The 12222-nt window shown below is 44.9% G+C and overlaps 1 protein-coding gene across 3 annotated transcripts in view; it reads left to right on the top strand.

Annotated features, from left to right (window-relative positions):
* Nucleotides 1-12222, top strand: part of smg6 (SMG6 nonsense mediated mRNA decay factor) — a 534055-nt gene that overhangs the window by 240685 nt on the left and 281148 nt on the right. For all 3 annotated transcript variants that reach the window (XM_063031015.1, XM_063031016.1, XM_063031017.1), the window contains one exon: nucleotides 10512-10628. In XM_063031015.1, the coding sequence (XP_062887085.1) occupies nucleotides 10512-10628 (117 nt within the window). The remainder of the gene's footprint in view (nucleotides 1-10511; nucleotides 10629-12222) is intronic.

Raw genomic sequence — 12222 nt, 5'->3', positions numbered from 1 at the left:
GAAATTTGTTGTTTTTCCAGCAGCAGTATAAGGCAACACATAATAATAGAGAGGGCAAAACTGAGTTACAGTAAGAGGGTGTGTGTATATCTCAGAGGGAAGTCTTACCAGTGGCTGGAAATAGCAGCACAGAGTCGCTGCTCATGGCTGCACATGAGCAGTAGAAGCAGGGCTCTATCACACCAGACAGGACACAAGATGCAAGGCTGTGCAAGGAATCCATTGAAACCATCCAGCATATAGTAGCAGGGTGCAAGATGCAGGCGGGGACAGCATACACTGAACAGCACAACCAAGTTGCAGGAATGCTGTACAGGAACATCTATGCTGAGTATGGATTGGCCATCCAACCAGGCCTAGTAATACTGGACAAGGAACAGAAGAAAGCTATAGTAATAGATGTGGCAATCCCGAATGACAATAACCTCAGACTAGGAGACAAGAATATGCAAAGGTGGAGAGCGAATAGAAAGGATGTGAAAGGTTAAAGCCAGAGTAATCCCAGTGGTGATAGGAGCATTTAGAGCTGTGACACCTGGACTGGGAAAGAGGCTCCAAGAAATCCCGGGAACAACACCTGAGATCTCAGTGCAGAAGAGCACACTACTAGGAATATTGTGCCTAACCCTCAAGCTCCCAGTTCTCTGGTAAAGGACCTCAGATTGAGAGAAAGTTACACATACACATCACTCATAAGAGATGTGAAAAAATATACAATAGTTAAATTAAATAAGCTGTGCAAAAAAAAATCAAATATATTTGTGAGGTAGTGTTCATGAGTTCAATGTCCATTCAGGGGAAAGGGGAAGAAGCTGTTCCTGTATTGTTGAGTTTGTGCCTTCAAGATCCTGTACCTCTTTCCCAATGGCAGCAATAAGGACAGGGCATGTCCTGGGTGATGGGATTCCCAATGATGAATACCGCCCCTTTGAGGCATTACTCCTTGAAGATATCCTGGATAGAATGGAAGTTGAGGCACATGATGCTGCTAAGTTTAAAACTTTTCTGCAGCTTATTTTGATCCTTGCAGTAGCCAAGCCCCCATATCAGATGGTGATGCATGTAATTCCATGGGCTCTCATCTTGTTTAACAGCCTCATGTTCAGCACCTTGTCAAAGCCCTTCTGAAAATCCAAGTAAACAACATCCACTGACTCTCCTTTGTCTATCCTGCCTGTTATTTCCTCAAAGAGTTCCAACAGGTTTGTCAGACAAGATTTCTCCTTAAGGAAGCCTTGCTGACTTTGGCCTACTTTATCAAGTGCCTCTAAATACTTAGTAATGGACTCCAACATCTTCCCAGCCACTGAAGCCAGCCGAACTTGGAAGGTGTTTGAAAGGAAGGGATTACAGAATAAATGGGAGGGTATTGATTGGTGTGAAGGACCAGAGAGAATTTGAAACGTTTGTCCAGGGATCTTTAAAGACAACAGAAATTTTAAATATGGCACTTAAACTGGCAAGAAGTAATAATTAAACGGGATGAGACACTGGTCATACCAGGAACAAGGAAGCACTCTGCAGAGGGTCAGCTCCTGTAAGGTGGTGGGCTGGACACCAGCATAGGCAAAGTACTTGGGGTGTGCACTGCGACACACTGACATCATCCAGGCTGCTGCCCCACATGCTTCAAATCAGCTACCATCATCCCGGTAGCAAAGAACACCTTCAGAACTAAACAACCATTGTCCGGTTGCACTGAAACCAATAATCATAAAGTACTTTGAACATATCAGTGAAACATCAAAACTCATTCCTGCCACATTGGACATTCACCAATATGCTTACTGACAGCTACTCTATTTCAGATGCCATAGCATCTGTCATTCAACTGGCCCTGATACACCTAGAAAACAAAGACACACCAGTCTGGATTGCAGTTTGGCATTCAACACTATTGTCCACAGACCTTGGTGAACAAACTCCCACTCCTCAGTCTAAATACACCACTGTGCAACTGTGTATTTGACTTCCTAACGAACAGACCTCAGATAGTCAAGTTGCACAGCATCTTCAGTATAGGTGTCCCCCAGGGCAGTGTGCTGAGCCCATTGCTGTATCCTCTGCTCATACATGACTATGGTCAAACACCTGAATAAAATCACATTGTCAAGTTTGCCGATGACACAGCAGTTGGCCTACAGAGAGAAGGTGGAAGAGCTTAAAGTCTAGGGGCAGACAAGTAACCTCCTCTGTAATGCCAACAGGACAAAGGAGATGGTTATTGACTTTGAGAGAACTCACACCCACTTTACATCGGCGACAAAGCAGTGGAAACTGCAAGCAGCTTCAAACTCCTGGGTGTGTCTATCACACACAACCTCTCACGGTCCAAGAACACATCCTGCACAGTCAGGAAAACTCACCAATGCCTCTACTTTCTGAGAAGGTTGAAGAGAGCTAGACTTTGCACATTCATACTCACGTTATTCTACAGATTTGCAATAGAGAGCATTCTAACAAGCTGCATCACTGCTTGGTACAGAAACTACACTGCGGTGGAGAGGAAGGGTCTAAAACGAGTAGTCAAAGCTGCCCAGTGTATCACTGGCACCTGCCTACTCCCCACTCCCCACTCCCCATCAAGGACGCATATACAGAAAGGTGTCAGAAAAGGGCCAATAAAACCATGAAGGATTCCACACACCCTGCTCATGGACTGTTTATCCCACTACTATCGTGGACGAGGCTGCTTAACATCCACACCAAGACCAATAGACTCAAAAACAGTTACTCTTCCTAAGCAATAAGACTCCACCCATAACTCTGCCACTATTTCCCATCAGTCAGCTATGTTTAGCCGAGTGTCATTTTATGGACATAAAATCAATTTTATGTATATAAGCTATAATTATGGATATATATTTCTTGTGTGTGTTTTTTTTTAGTAGTTTTATTGAGTTCTTTATCTTTTTTGATTTTTTTTGTGCTGCATTGGATCCGGAGTAACTATCATTTTGTTCTCCTTATGCTTGTGTATAGAAAATAACATTAAGCAATCTTGAAAGGTATGACTGGATGAGAGAGGATGCAGAGGAGATGGTTTATGAGGATATTTACCATGACTGAAAAGCTAGTCATGAGGAGATATTTGATAGAATAGGGCTGATTTATTTGAAAATGAAAAGCCAAGAGGAGACTCAATTAAGGTGTCTAGAACTATGAGGGCCTTAGGTAGAATAAATAGGAGAGACTTACTTCCCTTGTCAGAGAAGCCAAAAATCAGTGGGCGGTGCTTGAGTAGAAGTTGTGGGGTGAGCAGTGCAGGAAGACGAGGGAGTTTTACTCAGAATAGGTAGGAGCCTGGAACTTGGGTAGAAGCAGAAAGTCTTTCACGTTAAGTTACCTGGATGTGGGCTTGAGGTTGTGATCTTCAAGGCTACAAATCCAGAACTGAAGGTGAGACTAGGCTGCAGACCTTTCTTGATATTGGCACAGGCATTGGTTCTGTAGTTCTGTATAAATAAAGGGTGTGCCTAATGTGCTGTTCACTTGTAAAGTACTGCCAAACTGAATTCCACACTGCTGGATAATTGCCCTTGATTAGCAGGGTGGCATCGATTCTCCATTCACCTCAACCTTTTATCATTTTTGACTCCATACTCACATGTACGTACATGCTGGGCAGAGCCAGCAGTTTGAGCTTCCTACTGGTACAGTGAAGCCATTTGTTTGTTCTTCTGTCTTCTGCATCCTAGACTACCCTACCTGCATCAATGTGACCATTCCAGCTTCTGCATCAGTGACTACTGCATTCTATCTTCTGTGTTTCCATGAATTTCTGTGGACTGAAACTTTTGCTAACCTTTATCATCACAAGGAACATCATTGGACCTTTGCTGCTTCTTGGAACTGGCTTGACCATGCCCACTCACTACCAAGCCCTGCCTTTGCTTGGCTGAACTTTTCATGGTCCGAGCAGTCATAGTTTAAATTGCTTTGTGGATAAAATGCTTAGCTCTGGGTTCACAGATAGGTTCTATCTACTGTGTAATTTTTGCAAAACACAGTACCATTGAGCACATCTACACGAACTGCGTCGCAGGAAAGCTGCAATCATTATCATAGACGTCACCATCCAGGCCATACTCTCTTCTCACTGTTGCCATCAGGACGAAGGTACAAGAGTCTTAGGACCCACACTACCAGGTTCAGGAATAGTTATTACCCTCTCAACCATCAGGCTTCTGAACCAGAGGGGATAACTTCACTCACAACATTGAACTGTTCCCACAATCTATGGATGCACTTTCAAGGACTCTTGATAATGTTCTTGATACTTATTGCTTATTTATTTATTACCCTTAATTTTTTTTTGTATTTGCACAGTTTGATGTCCGTCCTGTGTGTGGTTTTTCATGGATTCTGTTGTGTTTCTTTGTACTTACTGTGAATGCTAGCAAGAAAATGAATCTCAGGGTTGTATATGGTGACGTATATGTACTTTGATAATAAATTTACTTTGAACTGTTGAATATGGCAGTCTTTGGATTCCAGCCTTACCTGCTTCCCTCAAGATATTGTTGCCTGGATTGCTGTTTTTTCTGCTGGTTTGGAGATTTTCATTGCTTATCCTTGTTCTTTGCACTCATCATGTTGAAATGAATTGTCTCCTTCTCGGATTATCGTCTGCCCATATCAGGAAATCGTTTCCCACTACATTGTTTATTAAAAACCTATGGGCTTTCACTATCATTTGGATTGCTCAGTTCACCATGCTTCCTGCACCCCAACTCCTATCCCTCCCCCCTTCGCCCTCTAGCCTCCTCCCTGTCCCCTGCCCCTCCCCTTCCCATACCCTCCTGCTGTCTCCCTCTCCCCCTCCCCCTCCCCTCCCCTCCCCCTCTCCCCTCCCCTCCCCCTCTCCCCCTCCCCTCCCCCTCCCCTCCCCCTCCCCTCTCTCCCCCTCCCCTCTCTCCCCCCTTCCCCTCTCTCCCCCCTTTCCCCTCTCCCCTCCCCCTCCCCTCCCTCCTCCCCTCCCTCCTCCCCCCCTCCCCCTCCCCCCTCTCCCCTTCCTCTCCCCTCTCTCCCCCCTCCCCTCTCTCCCCCTTTCCCCCCGCCCCTCCCCCTCCCCTCCCCCTCCCCTCCCCCTCCCTCCTCCCCCCTCCTCCCCTCCCCCTCCCCCTCCCCCCCTCCCCTCTCTCCCCTTCCTCTCCCCTCTCTCCCTTCCCCTCTCTCCCCCCTCTCCCCTCTCCCCTCTCTCCCCTTTCCCCTCTCCCCTCCCCCTCTCCCCTCCCCCTCCCCCTCCCCCTCCCCCTCCCCTCCCCCTCCCCTCCCCCTCCCCCTCCCCTCCCCCTCCCCTCCCCCTCCCCTCCCTCCTCCCCCTCCCTCCTCCCCTCCCCCCTCCCCCTCCCCTCCCCCCCTTCCTCTCCCCTCTCTCCCCTTCCTCTCCCCTCTCTCCCCTTCCCCTCTCTCCCCCCTCTCCCCCCTCTCCCCTCTCTCCCCCCTCTCCCCCTCCCCCTCCCCCTCCCCCCCTCCCCTCTGTCCCGGTTCAGAGAGACCGTGATGTGGAAAAATATTAGAGTGAATAAGCGAGAGCCAAGAACCTGGTTATCAGGTTTGAGGTGTTCCCAGTGCTGTTGTACTTGTCCCATTGTCCAGTCCTGCACCCTGCCCCCTGCCAGTCACTCAAGCCAGCTTCTGTTTCAGCTTTGGGTTCGTGATGGAATGGGTCACAATACACTCATCCATAGACAACATGGGCAATGTACATTGTTAAGGGCATCACAAGTTACAGGGAGATGGCAGGAGAATAGAGTTGAGATAGATAATACATCAGCCATGATAGAATGGTGGAGGAGACTCGATGGGACAAATGGCCTACTTCTGCTCTTAAATCTTATGGTCTTATCCACCAGTACCCTCATCCTAATGACTACCTTTGTGTATGGCTGCATCACCTTGCAGTTGGAATCAGAACGTGGGTACCAAGTGTCAGTACAGGCTGAGGTCCTACGTGTCCCTGGTGTTGCGAAGAGTGGACCTGACCCTCTTGCCACACAGTATCCCAATCAGCAGGACATTGCCACATGACCTGTCCTTTGTGTTCTTCCAAAAAAAAGCATCTTAGACCACATGTCTAACAAGCCGTCATCAGCTGGGATCATCCTGCAGACTATACGGGAAAAAACAAGGTGGATGCTGTGGACAGGTTTCCCGAGCAAATTATTGGAACCCAGGTTTAAAAACAGCTTCTTCCCTACTGCCATCAGTTCTTGAACTGACCTGAAATACCCTAACTCTACCTTGGACTATATTCCTTTCTTCTCTCTCTCAACTTGCGCTAATATTTTTATGTTTTTTAAATTTTTAGAAAATTTTGTCCTCAAGTAAGTTATGTATAATCTATGTTAATTGCTGTTTGTCATGTTTGTAATGTGCTGTGCTGCTGCTGTTGCACAAAGCTCATTTCCATGGAATTTATACCCTGCCCTGGGTATTTATCCCTATGCCAGTAAGCTTGAACTTGGAAATACTGTATGATGCAGTAAAGTTAGTTGCATAGACTTTGTGTGGAACAACTGCAGTCTGTTGTCCCTTAGCCAGTAGACACTGAGGGGCTGGGTCCCGTGTAAAAGCTCCTCAGACAGTGAGAGTTTGTATTGTCCCAGCCAGGGGCATACGAATGGCAATGGTGCCTTGTACACAGAATGTGATAACACTTTCTAATGTCTACAGCAAGTGACACTGAATGCAAGAACTGAATGTCACAACAAATATAGAGAGTCATCTTCCTTTTCTTTGTACTTGCATATATTTTTATGAATAAGATGGAAAGAGTGCAGGGAAAAATTGCAAGGATGTTGCCAGGACTTGAGGACCTGAGTTATAGGGAAAGGTTGAATATTCCCTGCAGCGTAGGAGACTGAGGGGAGATTTGCTAGAGGTATACAAAAATTTGAGGGGTATAGACAGTGTATGCAAGCTTTTTTTCACTAAAGTTGGCTGAGACTAGAACTATAGGTCATGGGCTGAAGTTGAAGGGTGAAATATCTGAGGGGAACAGGAGGGAGATCTTCTTCACTCAGAATGCTGAGCGCGTGGAATGAGCTGCCTGCACAAGTGGTGGATGCGGAAAGAGAAGTTTGGATAGTTATGTGGATGGGAGGGGTATGTTTCTGGTGTGGGTCGTTGGGAGTATACAGATTAATATTTTGGCATGGTCTAAATGAGCGGAAGGGCCTGTTTCTGGTGTGGTAGTGTTCTATGACTGACTTAATGAATAAAATTTATTTCTTAAATAATGGAGAATTGCTTCAGTTTTTTGCTACTAATCTGGGTTCCTTTCTCAAACATCCCGCTGTGAAGCATTAATGTCCCATTAGGGCACAGGAGACAAAAGTGTGCCCTTTACTCACCAGATTGTTCCTAAATTATAACTCCTAGCATTATTTTCTTCCAGTCATTACTAATCTAAAATCTTGAACATTTGTTCCCGCTACCACTCAGAGTGCAGCTGGTTTCAATAATCTTTCCCCCGGCACTCTGTAACCTCTCACCTGTGCTCTGCTGCACTTCCGGTGTTTCTATTTTTTTTACTCTTTCCCGATCGTGTTACGGTTGGCCACAGTAAATGATATTGGCTGCTTGTCAGCCAGATTTACCCAAATCTGCATCAGTGTCAAATGGCACAGTGTCATGTACAGTGTGAGAGAGTGGATGTTAAACGTGTAGGCAGGAGCTGAACACATCTTTGTTGAAGGCAGGTCTTGCTTGGCGGGGAAGCAGTTGATCAAAGTTGATAAATTTATTAGCAAAGTACATATATGTCACCGTATACAACCCTGAGGTTCATTTCCTTCTGGGCATACACAGTAAATCCAAGAAACTCAATAGAATCAATGAAAGATCGCACCCAACAGGTCGGGCTAACAACCAACGTGCAAAAGACCGCAAACTGTACAAATACCAAAGAAAGAAAAAAATAATAATTAAGCAATAAATATTGAGAACGTGAGATGAAGAGTCCTTGAAAGTAAATCCATAGTTTGTGGGAACATTTCAAGGATGGGTAAGTGAGGTTGAGTGAAGTTATCCCCTCTGGACTGATGGTTGAGGGGTAATAACTGTTCCTGAACCTGGCTGTGTGGGTCCTCTGGCTTCTCGCAGTGGCAAGAAGAGAACATGGCCTGGATGGTGAGGGTCCTTGATGATAGATGTTGCTTTCCTGCAACAGTGCTCCTTGTAAGTGTGCTGAATGGTGTGGAGGGCTTTACCCATGAAAGACTGGGCCATATTCATTACTTTTTGAAGGATTTGATGCTATATTAATGGTCAAGCAGTGAGAAATGTTGGGCAACATTACCGAAGACAAAGTGGATCAAGTCTGACATACATTACCGGAAATGGGAACTGATACTGGATGTACTATAATTAATTGTTCTGTCTGCGATGGATTGAACACATCTCAGCCGTGATCGTATTAGTGCAGTATGGCTTGGTAGCACAACACTATGCAGCATCAGTGATCACCAATCACGGTTCAGTCCTGCCGCTGTCTGTAAGGAGTTTATATCTTTCCCCATGACCATGTTGGTTTCCTCCAGGTACCTCCCACGTTCCATCACCAGATTTCTCAAAAGTGCACGAACACTACCTTGCTATTCCTCTTTTGCTCTATTTAATTATTGTAACAGATTGTAATGTTTATGTCTTGCATTGTACTGTGCCGCAAAACTACGCATTTCACAAGCTGTCACTGATAATAAATGACTTTGATTCAGTGCTGTCATAGGTGTGAGGACACAGAGAGGAGAAAGCTTGATGTAGGTGTGAGGGAGGGAGAGGGGACAGACTGATATCGATGAGAGGGTGATGGTTTGTTTTAAGTGTTTGGTTGAACAGGTTGCATTTGATGGAAGTGAAACTGTGTGAGAGCAGCACCATCCAGGTTAATCACCAAGGTGTGCAGCGGTGGGTGAAGCAACATGGAAATATGGGAGGACATTCAGAGATTGGGCAGTGTTGTGTGTCTGGTCCAAAAGCACATATCATGAGGTTCAAGGGCAGCTTCTGTCCTGCTGTTCTAGGGCATTTGAATGGTCCACTGGTCTGATAAGATGGATTCTTGACTTCACAATCTACTTTGAGGTCAATCTTATTTATTTATTGAGAAAGACAGCATGCGTGGAAAAGGCCCTTCCGCCCCACAAGCTGCGCTGCCTAGCAACCCACCTATTTAACCCCAGCTTAATCGCAGAAAACCAATTAATCTACTAACCAGTATGTCTTTGGAATGTGGGAAGAAACCCACGCGTTTGCCTTAGGACAGTACAAACTCCTTACAGACAGCATTGGAATTGAAATATAAACTCAGACGACTTTATCTTGTACCTCATTTTCTCTCTGTGTGCTGCATTTCCCTGTAACATGTTATTCTACATTCTTATTGTTTATCTTGCACTACCTCAATGCACCGTTTAAAGTTCAAAGTAAATTTATTATCAAAGTACATATATGTCATCATCTACAATCCTGAGATTCATTTTCTTGCGGGAATTCACAGTAGATACAAAGAAATACAATAGTATCAATAGGGCACCATGGTAGTGTAGCGGTTAGCATGACAGTATTACAGCTTGGAGCATCAAGAATTCAATTCCAGTAAGAAGTTTGTACGTCCCTCCCGTGAGCACATGGGTTTCCTCTGGGTACTCTGGTTTCCTCCCACAGTCCAAAGACGAACTGGTTAATAGGTTAACTGGCTAGGGTTAAGTAAGTGGGTTTCTCGGTGGTGCTGTCGTTGGGCTGAAAGGCCTGTACTGCACTGTAACTCTAAATGAAATAATTGAAAACTATACACAAAGAAAGATGGACGAACAATTGTAATGAATTGATCTGTATCGACAGTATGCAAGACAAGTTTTACAATGTACAATAAAAAACCCATTTGCCAATTTATTATCTTAAATGACTTAATATTTATAGAATTATTGTTGATTCCTTTGAGTTCCTATAATTCTAGTATTTTCTTGCCTTTAACGAAGAACTTCCTCCTATTGGTAAATCAGACACCATTGTTAGCTCACTGACACATATGTTTTGTTTACTGACATCCAAGGGGATCCTCCTTAATTCTTACCTGTAGCCAGTGAAGTCCCAGATTTCTAATGACTTACCTAGAAAATCTGTTTGCAGAAATCCACATTCTCAAGCTAAAACCAAAATCAATGGGAGTCTGCACCAGGTCTTTGAGCATTTATAAAAATCAGGATAACATTTCAGGTACAGTATTACATCAGATCTGGAAATAGTTCAGTCATGTTTTCTGAAGGATTTGGCGTTCACCCGTTGTTTGTGGGGGCTAATGTCCTGAATGCAATTCAACTTGCAGTTTATTGGTGAAGGAATTTGTGTTAACATGGCTCGACCTGTGGTCAGATAACTGTAAAAAAAATGTTTAAATAAACTGTACTGGTGCAACTGAAAGTTCTCCAAGTCTTTGAGGAAAGAGCTGACAATTTTTCTCAGTCCTTATGAATAAAAGTGTTGTCTGTCCTGTGATGCATTAGATTCTGGTTCGGAGAACTGCCGATCAGTCATTCAGGAGCACGCTACCACACTGGGACTGGCCATGTTTGGTTTGCTTGTTGAACGTTGCGTCAAACTGTTAAAGGAAGCTGCCCAAGGTAAGTGTTGGTGTCTGTCTATATCAGGTATTAAAACACCAGTATTTATTTATCCTATATGTCTATAGGTATGTAAAATCATACCTTTGTAATGAGGTTTTGCATTTTTCCTAAAGCTTTCATGTTGTAGCTTTGGTAAAATGGAAGGATATGTACGTTGTGCAGCCAGAAGGAATGAGCTTAGTTGGGTATTTAATGACTAATTGGTATTACCGAATATCATGGGCTGAAGGGCGTATACTGTTCAATGTTCTACCAACCCCCTGCCTGTAGTGTGTTACTGGATAGTACATTGTACCATATTGTCAGCATATATTTCTACCTTATACCCAAAGTGGTTCAGAGTAGAAAGTCAAAGTTGACAGGGTACGGGGACTGCACTGTGATGTGTCCTGATTGTGTGCTAAGTCCTCTGAGATCATTCAGCTCGTGTCTCTGGAAGCTGATGAACTAGTCGTAGCTCTTTACACTTCACTCTGTAGAATGTTCCCTTTATAAGTGCTTAACAAATTCTGCTTATTTTGTCAGTTAAATGAGCTTCTTAACATAGATTGCTCCTTCTCATTCCATAAAATATAAATTTAAATTACTTTCCACAGTTTTGTGTTGCTCACTTTCTCTGCTCTTCTGATGATAGATAGTCCTTTTGTTCTCTCTATTCTGGCTTTCCCCAGTTCTGGTGCATCTTCCTCTCTGATCCTGCCCCTCCTGTGGAGCAATTCCATCTCATTCTATCCAAGGTTTTGGCTACACACATAAAAGTTGCTGGTGAACGCAGCAGACCAGGCAGCATCTCTAGGAAGAGGTGCAGTCGACGTTTCAGGCCGAGACCCTTCGTCAGGACTAACTGAAGGAAGAGTGAGTAAGGGATTTGAAAGTGGGAGGGGGAGGGGGAGATCCAAAATGATAGGAGAAGACAGGAGGGGGAGGGATGGAGCCAAGAGCTGGACAGGTGATAGGCAAAAGGGATATGAGAGGATCATGGGACAGGAGGTCCGGGAAGAAAGACAAGGGGCGGGGGGGGGGGGACCCAGAGGATGGGCAACGGGTATCCCCCTCCAACTTTCAAATCCCTTACTCACTCTTCCTTCAGTTAGTCCTGACGAGGGGTCTCGGTCTGAAATGTCGACTGCACCTCTTCCTAGAGATGCTGCCTGGCCTGCTGCGTTCACCAGCAACTTTTATGTGTGTTGCTTGTATTTCCAGCATCTGCAGTATTCCTGTTGTTCAAGGTTTTGGCTTCTCCTTTTATCTCTCCCATTACCCCCTCCCTACGCCCCTTCCTGCTGTACAAGTTTGTTCTCTGACTTAGAGATCTCTAATGATAGTGTAGGAGTTAGTGCAATCACTTTACAGCACCAGTGTTTAATTCCCACTGCTGTAAGGAGTCTGTACACTCTCCCCATGACCATATGGGTTTCTTCAAGGTGCTCCGTATTCCTCTTACATTCCAAAGACGTACAGGTTTATGTTAGTAAGTTGTGGGGATACTTTGCGGGCGCCAGATGTACGGTGACACTTGTGGGCTGCCCCAGCATATCCCTAGACTGTGCTGGTCATTGACAGGTGCAACTCGTTTCATTGTATTTTTGTG

This window comes from Mobula hypostoma, chromosome 23, assembly GCF_963921235.1.
Source record: "Mobula hypostoma chromosome 23, sMobHyp1.1, whole genome shotgun sequence".
In the NCBI taxonomy this organism is placed as follows: domain Eukaryota; kingdom Metazoa; phylum Chordata; class Chondrichthyes; order Myliobatiformes; family Myliobatidae; genus Mobula; species Mobula hypostoma.
Note: the sequence above shows the minus strand (reverse complement) of the source record. Positions and strands in the feature narration are given on the sequence as shown.